General features: G+C 38.3%; 1 protein-coding gene across 6 annotated transcripts in view; it reads right to left on the reverse strand.

Annotated features, from left to right (window-relative positions):
• Nucleotides 1-19,101, reverse strand: part of LOC132126617 (voltage-dependent calcium channel subunit alpha-2/delta-3-like) — a 58,779-nt gene that overhangs the window by 28,588 nt on the left and 11,090 nt on the right. For 4 of the 6 annotated variants that reach the window (XR_009427419.1, XM_059537990.1, XM_059537987.1 and 1 more), the window contains 10 exons: nucleotides 12,952-13,114; nucleotides 11,139-11,270; nucleotides 10,627-10,687; nucleotides 10,270-10,420; nucleotides 9,557-9,631; nucleotides 9,360-9,449; nucleotides 8,001-8,114; nucleotides 6,152-6,230; nucleotides 4,763-4,896; nucleotides 4,202-4,219 (listed from right to left, as the gene is read on the reverse strand). Coding sequence is in view for 5 of the 6 variants with exons in the window: in XM_059537990.1 (XP_059393973.1) it covers nucleotides 4,202-4,219; nucleotides 4,763-4,896; nucleotides 6,152-6,230; nucleotides 8,001-8,114; nucleotides 9,360-9,449; nucleotides 9,557-9,631; nucleotides 10,270-10,420; nucleotides 10,627-10,687; nucleotides 11,139-11,270; nucleotides 12,952-13,114 (1,017 nt within the window). In the remaining variant the exon portion in view is untranslated. The remainder of the gene's footprint in view (nucleotides 1-4,201; nucleotides 4,220-4,762; nucleotides 4,897-6,151; nucleotides 6,231-8,000; nucleotides 8,115-9,359; nucleotides 9,450-9,556; nucleotides 9,632-10,269; nucleotides 10,421-10,626; nucleotides 10,688-11,138; nucleotides 11,271-12,951; nucleotides 13,115-19,101) is intronic. The other 2 variants (XM_059537989.1, XM_059537988.1) reach the window with 1 other exon arrangement.

Here is a 19,101-nt window from a genome sequence, read left to right on the forward strand (position 1 = left end):
GCATAGTGTGGGATTCGACCACGATGCAGGCACGTATGTCCCCTGCTCGGATCGAGTCCATCCTCACTGCAGTCGCGAGAGTGAGAGAAGGCCGGTCACTCACTGTCAAGCAGTCACGGAGATTGCTGGGTCTGATGGCAGCTGCGTCCAACGTGAATACTATTGGCCTGCTGTACATGAGACCCCTACAGTGGTGGCTCAAGACCAAGGGGTTCTCCCTGAGGGGAAACCCACTTCGCATGCTAAAGGTCAAGCGGCGCTGCCTACGTGCCTTGGATATGTGGAGGAAGCCTTGGTTCTTGTCTCAGGGCCCGGTGCTGGGAGCTCCTTGTCGCCGCGGGATGCTAGCGACAGACGCGTCCCTCACTGGCTGGGGTGCGGTCATGAGTGGCCACCCTGCCCGCGGTCTGTGGAGTGGTCGCCATCTGACATGGCACATCAACTGCCTGGAGATGCTGGCCGTGCTTCGCGCACTTCGTTATTTTCTCCCAGACCTAAGAGGTCGCCATGTGTTGGTGCGCACCGACAACACAGCAGTGGTTTCTTACATCAACCACCAAGGAGGTCTGCACTCACGCCGTTTATACAACTAGCGTACCAGATCCTTGTGTGGGCCCAGGACGAATTCCTCTCACTCAGAGCAGTTCACATTCCTGGGCATCTTAATATGGGAGCAGACATCCTGTTGAGGCAGGGGCCAAGGCCCGGGGAATGGCAGCTTCACACCGAGGTGATGAAGCAGAGTTGGAGAGTTTGGCCAGACTCGGGTGGATCTGTTTGCGACTCGAGACACATCGCACTGTCCCCTCTGGCTTCCTCTGACTCATCCAGCTCCACTGGGGCTGGACGCCGTGGTACAGACGTGGCCGAGGCTTCATCTGTACATTTTTTCCCCCCGGTTGCTCTGCTCTCTGAAGTTCTGGAGAGAGTGCGCCGGGACGGAGCCGGCTGCTGTTAGTAGCCCCATTCTGGCCGGGCCGGGAATGGTTCCTGGGCCTGATTTCTCTTTTTGACGGCACTCCATGGGAGGTTCCCGTCAGGAGAGATCTCCTCTCGCAGGCGGAGGGTGCGCCCCCGCATGGAGCTTAGAGGCTGTAGGTGCTGTCTCTGAGGAGGCACAACTCTTAGCTTCCTGTCTCTCAACCGAGGTTGTAAGACCGTTCTGCAATCCAGAGCTCCCTCAATGAGGAAACTGTATGCCTTGAATTGGAAGCTTTTCACTTCTTGGTGCGGAGACCACCAGCTCGACCCAGTTAACTGCCCGTATGGTACAGTGCTGGAGTTCCTGCAGGCTCTCCGCAGGGTTGACCCACTCCACCCTGAAGGTCTACGTGGCGGCCATGGTGGCCCACCGCGCCCCTCTCGGTGGCCAGTCAGTGGGCAGAAACCCTCTGGTTACATGTTTCCTCCATGGTGCGCTGAGGCTGAGGCCTCCGGCCAGAAGAAGCTTATGCTAAGCAGTGATCAGGATGTTATCCTAAGCCTCGAGTCCTCTGATCTCCCCTCTCCTGGGGGTCAAGACTCACTCCTTCTGAAGTTTGGCCATTGGACGGGTTGTCCCCGAGTTCTGTCAGGCTCCTTATCTTGCTTTAGCTGTGCTCTTCCACACTAGGCAGAGATTTGAAAGTCTGGCGGCGTGGGCATTCTCGTTCCCCAAACGTTCTCGACGCAGCTCGAGTTCCTGAAGAGGAACGTCTAAGGTTACGTATGTAACCCTGGTTCCTCGAAGGAACGAGATGCTGCGTCGCAGTGCCACACTTCCGGCATCTCTGGCTGGCGCTTGCTTAATCCTTTGAGGCTGATTTCCAGCTTTGCCGCTCATGCTTTATGCTTCCTGGTCTCTGACGTCACCCGCCTATGACGTCTCGCCCTTCCTTTGGACTGATTATACACATTATTCAGAGACGTCACGCTGGACGCGTTCCCCAAACGTTCTCGACGCAGCGTCTCGTTCCTTCGAGGAACCAGGGTTACATACGTAACCTTAGACGTTTTACTGCTTATTTTATGGATGCTTTAATACATAGAAAGTTTAAAATACAACACTGAATTAGACATCTTTGTCTATACATGCATATTTATAGAGTATATTCAGAAATATACAAAGTCAGAAAATGACTTTTTTTTTTTTTTTTTTTCTTGGGAGTTAACAATTTCATTATTTTGGTGAACTATCCCTTTAAATCTTGTTTTCAATGTGTAACATTCAGTATCACTGGCTGTGTTCCACTATCAGTTAGGCAGCAACAATATCCCACTGAAGAGGGGTTTAAATTCTCTCTTATTCAGTCTCATACTTGAGAGCTCCAAAAAAAATAATCCAACCTCAGTTTGAGTTCTGTCCAACATTTGTTGAGTCTGGTTGGCTTCGTGCAGAACACAAGAGGTATATCCTGCAGGAGCCAATTTGAAATTTGTGAATTAACCTTGTGCTTCCCCGTTCCTCTCCTTCCCCCTCTTCCCTTCTCTCTTTCTCCCAGTCTCTGCCTCTTTCACCCCCTCTGCTCCAATGTCAGTTTTATTACGGCTTTGGGAGATAAAAGCCAATGTTCCACAAAATGATGAATGGAGTGTCTCAGTGGCCAAGATACAGCAACACACACTCCGGAGAACAATTCCCAACACCCTACTCCTATGCCTGTGTGTGTGTGTGTGTGTGTGTGTGTGTGAGAGAGAGAGAGAGAGAGAGAGAGGAGGGCATCAAAGACATCGGGTGGGTGTAAACACTTGCATTTGTGTGTGTATGTGTGTATGAGTCACTCTTATCAGGAATGGAATGGCACAGCGGTCAGTGTTGCAGTTCTCGACATACCCAGCAGAGTGAAGCCAAACCCTATCTCTGACCACATCTCGCCCTCTCTGACTCTTATCTATCACTCTCACTGCCTGCTTTCTGCGCTTCCCTGTAGCACTTTGCACCACATCCACGTTCAAGAACTAATAAAACGTTTCAGATTCCAGAAACGGAATGCTGAAAGCAAATTACAATGAGGAAATGCTGCAAGACACCAGTGACAGAATGGACACAAACAGGCTCTGTTCCAAAACCTAATCAGATGCCTTGCTGACTACAGTCTACATAGGCAGCATTCTAACTAGTTGAATGATTTAGAACATTCTGTTTCATATGTCATGCAAGTAGTGCTAAAAAGTGCAAGTACAAACCTCTGATAAGCATAAATATACAACAATTATTGGATAAAATAATCACATTTTAATCACCGAACTATTTTAGTTACATTTTTCAGTAGTGAATGAACTATATACGTACATACAGTCTACAATTTATACACTCAGAAGAAAGGTACAAAGCTGTCACCGAGTCGGTACTCTTTCAAAACTAATTGAAAATCTTTTTACTAATATTGATTATGATTGATTATGGAAAATTATGCTCTCTTATGGACTTATGCATGGTTAAAACAGTTATATTGTTTGAAATATTATAAAAATTTTATGTAACTGTTTTCTATTTTAATATATATTAAATATATATATATATATATATATATATATATATATATATATATATATTAAATATAAATGTATTATTACATTTTTGTCCGTTTTCACTTAAAGTGAACTTGTTGAATAAAAGCATTTTTAATTATATATATATATATATATATATATATATATATAATTCATTTTTTATTTTATTTTTTTTACGTACAAAGAAATCTTTGGAATGGTAGTGCATTATGATTATGAATATTAACCAAGAAAAATATATATATATTAAACGCTGATAATAATAATAAAAAAAGTTTCTTGAGCAGCAAATTAGCATATTAAAATGAAAATTTAGCTTTGCATCACACAAATAAATGACATTTTAAACTATATTAAAACAGTTGCTATAAATTGTAATAATACTGACACCTTTAAGGCTACTAATATGCACCTTCTAGGGGTAAATAAGGCAAAAAGCTGTACCTTATAAAAGAGTACTGCCCCAGTGCCAACTTTTATACCTTTTTATCTTAAAGTTTATCTATAATCAGTTTTTTTCCCCCTTTAAACTTGTTGCAGTGCATTCTGGGATTGCCAGGTTCACTACTTGCTGCCATTGAAATTTGGCTGTTATTAGCTATCTTAGGAGGAACAGCCTTCATGTTGTGTGCGCCTTTAAATGCTGCCTCCATAGGCAGCTTGTTAGATTTAGGAACAGAGCCACAGAGACACCGGTTACGACTGTTACCTTGTGTGCCTGTGCGAGCTATAGGGACACAGGGAGAAAAATAATACGTGTCATTGACATGTGCTCATGTCTACACACATACAAGAGACACACTGCACGGTGTGTGACCTGATCTGCTTCTCGTGGTGCTCACTGAATGGAAGAGTGTCTTGATGAGACCTTCAGGGAGTTAACCGAGCTACTAATGAGGACTGAGTTGCATTTTATGAAGGTGAATGATTGTACAAAACACATAGACTTAGAGAAAATACTTAGGATGTTTTAGACAAACCCTTTACAAAAATGTACCATAGTGACATTGATTTCTGCTAAAATACCATAGTTCCTACAGTTGTTGTTGGTACTGTAAAGAAATAATAAAATAATATTACAGTGTAAGAAGTTTCTTTACTGTTATTTTGTTTATTTATTTTTGATCCATGTGGTGATTTGTAACTAAAAGTGTGGTATCTTATTTAAGTAACAACCATATTTTTGCAGAAACTATGGTTCACATTGTACGTTTCTGTAAAGGATAAGGATGCTGTACACACACAACACAATGTGATTATTTATACTTACTGCGCTGTCCACATAGGCTTCAGTCCACACTGTGTCATGTTCATGGTCGATAACTTTAGGTCTGCTCATCACATGCAAATACCGCATCACGTTCTCCTGAACGTCAGCCAGCGTGGAGATCTGACTAAAGTAACCTTCACAACACACAACACAGCAACACTGCAGATTGACCTTATATATATATATATACAGTGCCCTAAAACGGGTTTTGCCCTGTTTTCATTTTTTTAAATATATATATATATATTTTTTGCATATTTAAATTTCACTAGCCACACTCAGGCCTGATTACTGCCAGACCCGCTGAATCAAGAAATCACTTAAATAGAAACTGTATGATTAAGTGAAGCAAGCTTAAAGAGCAACACATCATGCCGCGATCTAAAGAAATTCAAGAACAGATGAGAAACAAAATAGTTGACATTTATCAGTCTGGAAGGGGTTATAAAGCCATTTCTAAGGCTTTGGGACTCCAGCGAACCATGGTCAGAGCCATTATCCACAAATGGAGAAAACTTGTAAACACTGGTGTCCCTTCCCAGAAGTGTCCGGCCTACCAAAATTACTCCAAGAGCGACAACTCATCCAGGAGGTCATAAAAGAGCCCAAAACAACATTATAAGAACTGCAGGCCTCACTTGCCTCAATTAAGGTCAGTGATCATGATTCAAAAATAAGAAAGAGACTGGGCAAAAGCAGCATCCATGGGAGAGTTACAAGGCAAAAGCCATTGCTGACCAAAAATAACACAAAGGTCTATCTCACAGTTGCCAAAAAATTATCCCCAAGACTTTTAGGCAAATATTCTGTGGACTGATGACACAAAATTTGAACTATGTGAAGGTGATTTTATATATATATCAACTTTAAATGATTTCAATTGTAATGACAAAATACTGGCTGATTATCAGATGCATTTTCCATCCATTTGGCAGTGTTGAAAATGTGTATGTACTACTGCAGAGGCTCCAGGTGCAGAGCTAGAAACTCTCAGCATGGTGTGTGTGTGTGTGTGTGTGTGTGTGCGTTCCTCATCCCGCAGCCAGTCATCCGTGGCCTGGGCACATGGGAGTGATCAACGCTGTGCAGCCATGGGAGCCAAGCTGACAGGAAGAGTGATTTAGGCTCAGTTGACCCTTGACCTCTGCATGTCAGTTCTGCGAGTTGAGCCAGTTTCCGTCACACTCTTATCAAGCACTCAACACCTGCGTGATTTCCTCCAGCCTTCACACCAATACACCCACAGCGCTGGGTTTAACTTCCATGACCAGCAAAATCCAGTCAGGGTAATTCATCAACTAATCAGCAAAAAATTTTAATGGAATGTAAATCAAATTCAGCTTGTCATATGGAAGATCATTGGCATCCTAAAAAAAAAAAATCACAAACCTTTATTGGCACATGCCATCCATTTTAGGTTATCAGCGAATGCAGATTCACGGCCAATCAAGTAGGGGAATATACGAACCTATGGGGAAAAAGAAAAGAGTATCTTAACTCTTACAGTGTAAACTCTTTTACACATTAGAAGCTTTTATCTTGGCATGCTACAGTTTCAAATATGTTGAATTCGTACACACAAATATTAATGCAATAATGTTGGTCTGTTACTTTTCATTCCTCTGTTTGTCTTTGTTTTTCCATGCGGAAAACAGCAGCAGAAAATGCTGTTGGAAATGCAAATGGAAATTTATACCAAAGAATCTTCTTGTTTCCCACAATGCAATTTCCCAACATCAGGGTAAATCCGGATTACTTGATTACTCATTGTAAAACAACTGCCTTGGCACATTTTCTTAATTACACAACTGGTGTAATGAACCCTAGGAAAATTGTTTACCATATGTTTTAAGATTCAGTTTTAAATATCTACTAGAGACCCTGCATTCAAATTCAACAACCAAAGATCTGAGTACAGAAAACAAAAACTATTTTTATTTAATAGATGTTTAATAGATCTTGTCCATAATGTACATCCTTGAATGTTTATACATTTTATTTATTAATTGATGCACATGAAGGTGGTCTCAAAATAAGGCTGTCAAACACAACCATTCCTGATGTTTGTTCTCTGTGCAATCATTTAATTTTTTTTCCCTTCCTCTTTTCATTCTCCATACCTCCATTTCTCAGTACATTGCTCCTGTCTCCCATGTATAAATGGTTTTTGATTCATACCAATACTGAGCTGTTACACCGCAGTGGGCCAGTGACAATTCACACACACACAAACACACACACACACACACACACACACAAACACACCTTCTGCAGGTTGTATAAATGCATTTCTACCCCACCGATTAGGACATGAGACTCAAATGTTTGCTTGTTCACCTGAATGCCGAATGCTTTATAAACACGTCTGGTAGCGCAAACTGTGCCATAGTCGGCAAACACTGGTTCACAGGGTCAACCGGGTGACTGATTCAGCACCGCCAAGGGCAGACATATGAGCAAACCCTCCAAATCAGTTTATTCAACACTTTCCCTCATGTTTGGAGAGTGTGTCAACTAAGCTGGTGCTGTAAGCAATTTAATATACATTAACACAGTTTTTCAGACAACCACCGCAGGAGCCTAACACAATTCTTCAAAACGTCAAAACGCTCTCAAAAGGGAATTTTACACTTGAGCTGGGGTTAAAAAAGCAATCATGACTAAATCCATGAAGTAAAAGAAAACATGCTGCACTTAGGCAGGAAATGAACCCATATACTTGAAAGAAATAATGCTGTAGTTTATAATGTATCTCAAGTAAGATTTAATGATACATATCTGTGGCCCTCGTAAGTGTAAATTTCTCGAAATTGAGATGTATACATCATCTGAAAACTAAATAAATAAGCTTTCCATTGATGTATGGTTTATTAGGATCGGACAATATTTAGAAAAAAACCTAAATACTGAGAAAATCACCTTTGAATTTGTCCATATGAATTCTTAGCTATGCATATTACTAACTAAAAAAATGTTTTGATATATTTACGGTAGGAAATTTACTAGATATCTTCATGGAATATGATCTTTACTTATTATCCTAATGATTTTGGCATAAAAGGAAAATCAATAATTTTGACCCATAGATTGTTTTTTTGGTTATTGCTAAAAATATACCCCAGTGACTTAAGACTGGTTTTGTGGTCCAGGGTCACATTTATGATTTTGATGCTTTTAAACTGAAAATGTGGTTGTTATGTGCAGAAAACCTCCTTTTTGATCATTTTCTTAATCTTACCTTGCGCTCAGGCCAGTTATATTTGGCGAAAACATCATCATACATTTCAGTGGCTCCATCTGTTATCAGCATGATCGCCTGACTACATGAACTTCCACGGCCGGTCTGATTAATCTGCACAGTGAGAGGGAGCGATAAGGAGACATGAGAGAGAGAGGCTTTTCATTATGAGAATGAGAATTCAGCTCGACAGAATAAGCTAAAACGAACAGCCTTAGAGAGATTCACTAACACATAAAGCTAAAACTTAACAACACAATCAAACAGGAAATTGTCTTCAAAATGGTTTCTGCATCTACATTACCATATGAAAAGAGATATATCCGATACTGTGTATATGCTGTATGATACATCCTGGATGCTGATTGGTCAATATCAAAAGTGACAAGCTACAATACTGTAGCAATGCCCCTAAATTTTATTACTGTCCTTTTTTTCAGTATCAGTAGCTTAACTTTGGACACAAAACAGCACAACCTGTTTTGATGAAATCTTTGTAATTTGAAGACAACAGACAAGATAATGTACAAAAAGATAATAGAAGATTATAACTGCAGTCAGGTTCAAAAGTCATCTGGTATAAATTTGTAATAATAATTTTAAAAAAGTGTATTTTTAAAGGCAAGTTGGTAATATTTTACATGTATATTTTTGTTTTGTTAATATGTTCTTGAAAGACAGCTCTTATGGACAACAATGCATAAATACTTTGCTATATATATATTAGCTGTTTTCTATTTGAATATATTTCTTTAATGGCAAAGCTGAATTTTCAGCATCATTACTCCAGTCTTTAGTGTCACATGATGATAATCAGGCTTTGGGTTCTCTACTATTGTCTTGTCCACCAAATAACTTTACTGCGGTGCAGTGCATGATGTCATTCGAAAAGTCAAACATCGCTGCGTCTAATTCATTCTTTTTTTATATACTTTCAACCAATCAGACACAAACACAGTATGCGGTCCTTTAAAGGGACCGGACTCTGGTGATTACCATATTAATGGACTGGGTCTAATGAATGTGACAAATACAGATATAACCCTATCCTCCTTTCTGTCTCTGCGCTTCTCCCTTCCTCGCTCTTTTTTTGCGAGACTAGTGGTGTGAGAAAAGAGAGATAAAGGGTGTAACCAGACCGACTTTGAGCACTATCTCGTCTGCAATTGCTTTCTCTTTCATCAGCGTATTAATCAGTGCTGCCAATTACCACAATTAATCACAGGGAAAGATAGAGGTGTCTCGAGGAGGGGCTGAAAGAGTGAGACAACACACACACACACTTTTGCGGGAGCAGAAAGGAGACCTGTCATGATACCGGACCTCTGAAATCTCACGCTTTTGGTAATCTTCGCCCACCTCATTTAAGATAGTGAAAGCCTCAGTCAGTGCATTGCCCAGGAGCCCGATTCCTTTGGCGAATAACTTGTCCAGGTGCTCTTTAAAATGCTGATGAATAAGAACAAGTGGAATGGCTTAAGAGTCCTAATTTCACTGAAAATTAGGTAATTATAGCCAGAAAGTGTGTGCTATTGTTTAATGAGAGAAAGGCATACATCCTTATTAGTACTGTCAGCTTGAACGAGAGTGCCATTTAGACAGGGCTCCACATAATGGATCTCTTGGTTGTACTGGAAACACAAGAAATATTAGACAGAGTGAGGGTTATTTGAAAACTGGGTTTCAAATTAATTGAAATATTAAAAGGGTATTAAGTATTTCACTTATGGATATTAAACAAATTCCCTCGCATTTTTTTAAGTATATGAACAAATTGTAACTTTCAAAACAAAAACAAAAATAATAATAAAAAATTAAAATAAGAATTGGGGTTGGTCAGGTTTTTCAAAGCAGTCTCTTATACTCACCAAGGCTGAATTTATTTGACCACACATAAAAACAATAATACTGTGGAATAATTTTACAATTTATTTTATTATCTTACTGACCCCAAACATTTGTTTATCATATTTCTATAATAATAATGATGATAATAAATGTAATACAGTATAATAAATTATTACTCATTTTTAAGATACATAAAATGAAAAAAAAAAAAATAATAATAATTTCTCTTAGCAAACCATGTTAGATGAAGTTTACCACAGCCACTGTTCTAGAGTCATTATTGTTAATAATTCAGCTTTGGATTGAGGTTGTGGAAACTGCTGCTGTTGGTTTTGCTGCACTGGGAATGATGTTTACATTCATGAAAACAAATGGAGAAGAAGAAGGCTAAGCTTGAGAGAGCGTTCTCTGTTGAACTCACTGCAATGATGTTAAAGAAGTCATCATCGCCGAGCGTGTCCAGTATTGAAGCGACCGTCTGTCTGGCTATAGTCAGTCTTAAACCCTTCATACTGCCACTGACATCCACCAGAATCACAACATCTTTAGGAGAAGTGGCCGCCTGGATATACCTGAGACATCAAGCAGCGGGACAGGATTGCTAATAGATGAATTCACACATAAAGTATTAGCAAACAAACTAAAAGGTTTGGTTTTAATGGACTCTATTCTTTCAAATAAAACAAAGACTTACTGCTCATACTCACTACCAGAAAACAAATAAAAAGCAAAAAAAAAAAAACATTTCAATCATTCAAAGAAGGAAAGTTGTACATACCATTTTCTGTTCCTGCAGTCAAAAGCAATTACACCATGTTCATCAGGATGCCATTTCACACCTGAGAACACACATATTGTAAAAAATACACACGCACACACACACACACACACACACAAATACACAAACACACACACACACACACACAAACAAATACACACACACACACACACACACACACACATAAATCCATATCTCAGAACTGTTTTTAATAAGTTAATTCTATTCATTGTTTTATAGTTTGCAGACTCTTTAGTTAAAAATCAAAGTGATGGCACATCTCTGCCGGTTCAGCTCTTTAACCACATCTGTTTAGCACAAATAACTAATATATGTAAATTTTTCATAATGCTATAAGATGTAGGATGTGATTTAGCCCGCCACAGGCTTTGATTAATGGAATGAATTTTCTCTTATGTCCTCTCTGATGGTCTGTAAAATTAAAACATTAGTGAAATCAGCCAGTTTGATCTTCATCAATTCTTGCGTTGACATAATGCAACATTACGCACCTGGGTATTGTCTGAAAAACCCTTTAGCGCTTCCAAAGTACTGCCAAATAAGAGTCGGGTCCCTTTTGAAGTTATCCACAAAAACTTTATTCAAGGCTTCCGACCAATAGACTCCATTAACTATGTCAGGGTCTAAAAGGACGGCGAGAGAAACAGTGAGAAAAGTTTAATTGAAGCATCATTTGCAATCATAGCAAAAACAGAGTTCTAATTTGACCTTTAACCCTATTTTCATTCATCGTATAAGGCAAAAACGGAGCAGTTAAATCACCTCATTCAGTCCCACCCCTCCTTCTGCTCTGAGTCCAACTTGACTCCATAAAAAACCCTTTGCCTTTGTCCTCCAGCACACAAAGCGCAGCCATTGAAAGGCCATTACGGGCGCACACAAAGGGACGAGGCGCATCCACCATGCGTGAGCGGCCACTGCGGCATCCACAGATCACAAAGCGAACAGCTACTTTAAGAGTGATTACTCTGTTCTCACCGCACTCTTCACTGGGGCATCAAGCCCTTGGCTTTGTTCATTGCGTCGTCCCCAGGTAGTTATTGACCCGCAGTGCTGCAATGACACTGAGGAGTTCGTTCTTGGATCAGTAACTTCAGAATGACCTGAGGTGCTTGGCAATTATCACTGCTCTATGACATACTAACTTAACTCTCTCTATCTTTCATTCTGCAACGTGGGACAGTTTCTGTTAGGACACCCAGGAGCTTTTTATTGAGAAATATAATGGCACGTTTAAAGCTTTTGAACTGTTAATCATGTTACTCTCTGTTTCTCAGTTAATCTGCATAGAGGACCCTTAAATGGCCACATTTTGTCCCCTTACATGTACAGCATGGACTGGAAATTTGTTTTTACACAACCAGTTAAAGGTTTGGAAACAATTTAGATTTTTTTTTTTTTTTTGCTGATTAATATTTTTATGATACAGGAACATTGATACACCTCCAAAAAGTATGGGGTAAAAAAAAAATTATTCAGCAAGGACATTAAATTGATCAAAAGTGACTCTAAAGATGTTTATAATGTAACACATTTTTAGTTTAGTTTTTTTAATTCACCAAAGAATCTTGAAAAAAAGCATCACAGTTTCCACAAAATATTAAGCAGAAAAAAAATCATTTTCAATACTCATAAGTAATAAGAACTATTATTAAAAACTGAGCACCAGTAATAATTATTTTTTATAAAAAATATTATTTAAAATAACAATAAACACAGTTTAAATTATAATAATATTTCATAATATTTTTTCTAATTTTAGTAAAAATCTTTTGACTAATAGTGCATATTTTCTTTTCATGAAAACCTGTTTTTTAAATGCATGTTATTGATTTTTCTTTGAACAATTCATTTATGCACATGTTTTTATTTTATTTTATTATTTTAATTTATTTAATTTTTTGCTAAGATAATCTATTTCACTTGGATATATTTTGTAATATGGAAGAAAAGATTTGCTACATCTTTTATCGCAACTTTAAGCAGTTTGGAACGGCACCATTTTGTTGCACAAAGCATCTTTCTCCACTTATAACCATTCTGATGACAAAATACACTTCTTGCAGTTTTTGATATAAATCAAAAACATTTTATTACATTGTATCAGATGTTTTACCAATTCTCAATTTTCAGGGGGCTCTTAAAAGCATGAAAGGACTGATTTATTTCTAATCCTGCTACTAAGGATAGTAACCAGTTTTGGGACTGTGCATGTTCTTGTACCTCCATCAACCAATTAACGTGTCATGTTGGTTGAATCACACCTCATATCCTGTATGTCCAGGTAAAAACAGGATGCATTACCTTTATTGTACATGTTGGTTGGCACCTGCACCACGCTGAGGCTGAGGTTGACGGATAGGTTATTAAAATGATCGTTGGGTTCCAGGAGAAACTCTCCTCCCAGCTCCACACTGTTCCCGTCTTCATCCACCTCATTTATAAGCACTGCGTTGAAATACTCGTACTGTTGGAAAAAAATGATCAAAACAAATATATACAGAGGTGTCAGGCTGGAAAAAAAGAAAATGCAAATGAAAAAAAGAAAAATGCTTGCAATTTATTTATATTCATTTTATTGTGTTACAGTACACTTTTACATTTAAAAGTTTGTGGTCAATAAGATTTTTTTTTTTAATGCAACAAAAGTTTTCTATTTCATTTCATCACTGTGGAATTCACATAACCGGCTTCCGGTTTCGGAGAGGACGTTGGCGCACGTTTGGCTGCCACTTCTCCTGCCGTATTTTTAGTTGTTTATTATTTTAATTAATTTTAAACTCTTCTGAATAATTTTAAACTCTTCTGAGTCTTAACCTGCTGCTGGATTTCCATATATTTACCTTTACTGAGCCAGCGTTTTAAAGTGTTTCCCCCTGGTCTATCTGCTGCTGCTCACATCTGGTTGCCGTGATTCACCTGCACTGTCTCTGCCTGTTGCTGCTGTCTCCGTGTGAGATCAATCGGCCATAGTAACCTACGCTATCCAGAGGTTCTCTCTCAAAAACCCGCGGCGAATGTGTGCTGTAGCACTATGCGACTCGCTCACTTCAACACGAGGTCAATAAACAATAAAACGGCACTTATCACTGACACTATCCTTGACAGGAAAATTGATATTCTCTGTCTCAGTGAAACTTGGCATAAAGACAATGACTATCTTAATTTGAACATGTGTGCCCCATCTGGATATAAATATATTGACGTGCCTCGAGCTTCGGGTAAGGGTGGTGGCTTGGCTGCAATATTTGTATCTAATATATCAATTGATGTTATTGATGCTCCTACTGTTTCATCATTTGAATGTCTGGTTTTTAAAGTCAATGGTGCTTCACCTGTTCTTGTGCTGCTAATTTATCGTCCACCAAAACCTAATCCTTTATTTTTTTCTGAGTTTACTGAGTTGCTGACACTTCTTAGTCCACTCTGTCCGTCTATGGTCTTGACTGGCGATGTCAATTTCCATATTGATAATCCAAACTGTGTCAAAACTGCTACCTTTTTGGACATTTTGGATGGTTTTGACTTTAAACAGCATGTTACTTTTCCGACCCATAGGCTGGGCCATATATTGGATGTGGTATGTTCTGCTGGTGTTGGTATCCAATCTCTGGATAGTATCGACATGAGTATAAGTGATCATAGACTTATTACTTTTGACATAAATGTTATGTCTTCACGATCTATTTCTGAGCGCACTATCAAATTCCGTAACATCAAGCACATGGACTTCACTCTTTTTTCGACTTTTGTCTCTGGGCTTCCCACTACTAACTCCGTGGAGCACTATAATTCCATGCTTTCCTCACTTTTGGATGAGTTCGCACCTGTGCGAGAACGGCTTGTTACTTTTAGGAAACCCTGTCCATGGTTTACCCCGGATTTACGTTTAATGAAAGCTGCCGGAAGACAATTAGAACGGCAGTACAAAAAATCTGGCCTGACGGTGCACAGGCTTCTTTACACTGAACAACAGTCTGCTTACCATTCTGCTTTGAATACTGCACGTAAGAGCTACTATTCAAGCATTATTGGTAACGCTGCAACAAATACTAAATCGCTGTTTAAGACTGTTGACAATCTTCTCAAACCGACTAAGGCCGTTGTTCATTCCTCTGTTGAACAGTGCAATAAGTTTCTTCATTATTTCACTGGTAAGGTTGAGGATATATATAGCACTTTAAATACCATCACTCCTCTTGAGCTAGTTAATATCCAGCCTTCAAACTTCCCAACTACTATCTTTTCAAACTTTGAAATGGTCGGAGATGATTTTATTATAAGTACAGTGAAGTCCATGAACTCTACAACCAGTATTTTAGATCCGGTTCCCTGCTCGGTCATCATGAACTGCCTTGCATCAATCTGCCCTTTTATGACTTCAATTGTGAACTTGTCATTGACCTCTGGAATTGTTCCTCCAGAACTAAAAATAGCTGCCATTACACCAGTCCCTAAGAAGAATGGTTGTGATGTATCTGATTTATCCAATTACAGGCCGATTTCTAACCTCCCATTCTTGGCTAAAGTTCTTGAGCGTGTTGTGGCTGTTCAGTTAAATAATCACCTAGCTCTTAACAGTCTCTTTGAACCTTTTCAATCTGGGTTCAGAAGAGGGCATAGTACTGAAACCGCTTTAATTAGGGTCATAAATGATCTTCTTATCACAGCGGATTCAGGTGCATACAGTATTTTGGTCTTGTTAGACCTCAGTGCTGCTTTTGACACTATATGTCACTCTCTTCTGCTTGACAGGCTGGAAAATTGGTTGGGTCTTTCTGGAGCTGTCCTCAATTGGTTTCGGTCTTATTTAACTAAACGTGCCCAGTTTGTTGGCTTGGGTAACTATAAATCAGATACCGTGCCTGTTCGACAGGGAGTTCCTCAGGGTTCAGTACTGGGTCCAATATTATTTAATATTTATATGCTTCCACTTGGGCAGATCATTAGGAAACATGGTCTTGGGTATCACTGCTATGCGGATGATACGCAGATTTACATCACCACTAGTCCTGATGTCCATTGCTCATTAATAGCTTTACGTGGTTGTTTAGCAGAGATCAGTAACTGGATGCATAACAACTTCCTGAAGCTGAATGGCTCCAAAACTGAACTGATGCGGATTGGTACAGTGGCAGCCACACGTAAGGCCGAGCAGATCAGTTTGATTGTTGATTCCTGCACGGTAATCCCCACTTCACAGGTGCGAAATCATGGTGTCATTTTTGATTCACAATTATCATTTGAAGCACACATAAAACACATCTCTAAAACTGCATTTTTCCACCTGAGAAACATAGCTCGACTTAGACCTTTTCTCTCTTTTGCAGACACAGAAAGGCTTATACATGCCTTCATAACAACTAGGTTAGATTATTGTAATGCCTTGTTCTCTGGCCTTCCAGCTAAATCGTTGAGCAAGCTTCAGTATATACAAAATTCTGCCGCTCGTGTGCTCACTTGTACTTCTCCTCATGAACACATTACACCGGTTCTTTCACAATTACACTGGCTTCCCGTAAATGCGAGAATTGATTTTAAAATTCTTACTTTAACATACAAGGCACTTCATGGGACTGCACCTGAGTATCTTTGTGAACTCATCAGCCCTTATATTCCATCACGCTCTCTTCGCTCTACTAACTCTCTTTCACTTAACCAGCCATCATGCAAGCTAAAGACCATGGGGGAAAGAGCCTTTTCATATAAAGCCCCTAAGCTATAGAATGTACTTCCTCTGCACGTCAGAAATGCACCAACGTTGGATGATTTTAAAAAGTTGATTAAGTCACATTTATTCAAGACTGTCTTTCTATAATGAATTGTTGTATTGCTTTTGGTGTTTTGTTTTACTTTATTTATTACTTTATTACTGTAGCGCTTTGGGTCTAAGAAAAGCGCATTACAAATAAAATGTATTATTATATATATGCTGTTCTTTTGAATTTTTAGCAATAAATCCAGAATTTTTTTTTTTACAAAATTTCAGAGCAGCACAACTGTTTTCAGCATTAATAATAATAACGAATGTTTATTGAACAGCAAAGCAGCATATTAGAATGATTTCTGAAGGATCATGTGACACTCAAGACTGAAGTAATTATGATGAAAATTCAGCTTTGCATCATAGAAAAAAAATAAAATAAAATAAAAATCTTTACAAGTGTAATAATATTACTGTTTTTACTATATTTTGATGACATAAATGGTAAGTAAACAAACATTAATACATATAATCTATCAGGGACTTCACAGAAATCAGTAATGTTTAAGTATCAACTTTGGCTCTGATGATTCACCAAAAATGTTCATATTGAAATTTCTGACTTTTTGAATGCAGACTTTGTAAAATATGAGCAAAGATTCAGACACTTCTGTGAGACTAAAATAAATAAAAATAATAAAAATGGTGCAACAAAACCATAAAAATTTCAGTTTACAGATAGACACACAAACATTTCTCACTGTTGCCCCAGTCGAACTATAAAGGATAACGGGCGAAGAACATTTAGATTGTGTCCAGAGGCCCTGTGTGATTAAACTACCTCTCACTTTACTGGACCAGAGGTCATTCTGTGAAAAGAGGCTATCTATCTGTTAGGTGAGTGTACTTGGTAACACCTTTGTGTTTACCATTAAGCGGTGTGTGTATGTGTGTATGCACTTGACTATAGCTCCTGTTGGGGAGGGGGGCATCAGTACAAAGCCCAGCAATGACAGCTCATACCATGGCTGGGCGCTCCGGTGATACACCCCTGGAGGGGCGGAGGGGGGGCGGAGTCGAGAGGAGAAACGCTCCACACTCAGCATTTCTGACAGCACTGCGACAAGCTTTTGAGGGTTATCAACAAACAGCAGGAGCAGGTGCTGCACACCCGACTGAATCCTGGTCTCAGTGGGTTCTGAGTCAGAACTCCTCATTCAGAGAGTCACGGTCAGAACCATTTCATCCAGACCTTTAGAAACTTTGTTATTATGTATTTGTAGTTGATTAATTTCTTTTTTATTCTTTTATTTATTCCTGTATAAACATCAAAATCAATAACAATGTTCTTATAATAAATTATTCTTAAACAGCAATATTGAAATTCTATATATATATATATATATATATATATATATATATACACACATACACCCCCCCCCCCTTCCCAAACACACACACATACAAGAACACTATATAAAATTAGTATATATATATATATATATATATATATATATATATAGACAGCAATATTTGTATTTGTATTTTTTTTAGGTCTACTGACTAAAGAGCTATTAGGACTACTAATTATTTTAGGTATTGCTTTTTCTCCCTATAATTAATATACATTGTGATAGATATGTACATATATATATATATATATATATATATACATTCACAGAGAAATATTAGGCCTAGAAATTATTTGAAAAAGGAGAGAAAGAGTATTAAAGTAACGAGTGTATAAATATAACTGAATGTGTTTTTGTTTACAAGATATATGTGTATATACTGTGTATATTTATTATGTATATATATAAATACAAACACATGCATCTATATATTTAAGAAAAATATGTTATGTTTATATATTAAATATATTTATATATAATATCAAATATAAGAATAGAAATATATACATGTATATACATGTAAATATTTTCAATATATATACTGTGGGTGTGTGTTTATATATATATATAATATACACAGTACACATACATTATGTAAACCAAAACTTTTATTTCGGATGCAATTAATTGCAATCTTTTGACAGCACTAGTTATGATAAAGAGTTTGAAGCTCTAAAATAAGCATCTTTCTGTTTAGCAAGAAGATTTCTGTTACAAAAACCACATACTGAAATATAGAGGCTGCAATCTGACTCTTTCACTATAATTAGTTATGTGAATAAAAAAACATGTATGAATCACTGGAAATGTATTCCTACTTATAACAGAGTGAGCCCATGAATTCATTACTGAGGGGGGATACCATTATTTTAAACGTATTTTGCTTCAGTGAATTTTCCATTTGTCCCTGAGTAGCGCAGCCAATGTGGAGTCATTTATCTTAGTCGAAGTGCGGAGACGATCGGAGAGAGGGGAGGGCTTTCCAACACACACACACACACACACACGCACATTATATATATATATATATATATATATATATATATATATATATATATATATATATATATATATATAAATCCCTTCAAGAACTTATCTGGAGGTCATGTACAGGAAATCTGCATAAAGCAGGGCCACAAGATTACGGCAAGAAATGTGAGGGGCTTTAGCGTTAAAACATACCCTAAGAGTCTATTCTAAAGAACATAATACAATTTCCTATTATGCCCTATGAAACATCCGTGACAACGGGAGCATTTAAAAAATGAATGTGCATGTAATTTTTACATAGGTTTTGATTTTTCTGACAAAGTGTTATCAGAGCATTAGAATGACTGG

The sequence above is a fragment of the Carassius carassius genome, chromosome 44, assembly GCF_963082965.1.
Source record: "Carassius carassius chromosome 44, fCarCar2.1, whole genome shotgun sequence".
Classification (NCBI taxonomy): Eukaryota; Metazoa; Chordata; class Actinopteri; order Cypriniformes; family Cyprinidae; genus Carassius; species Carassius carassius.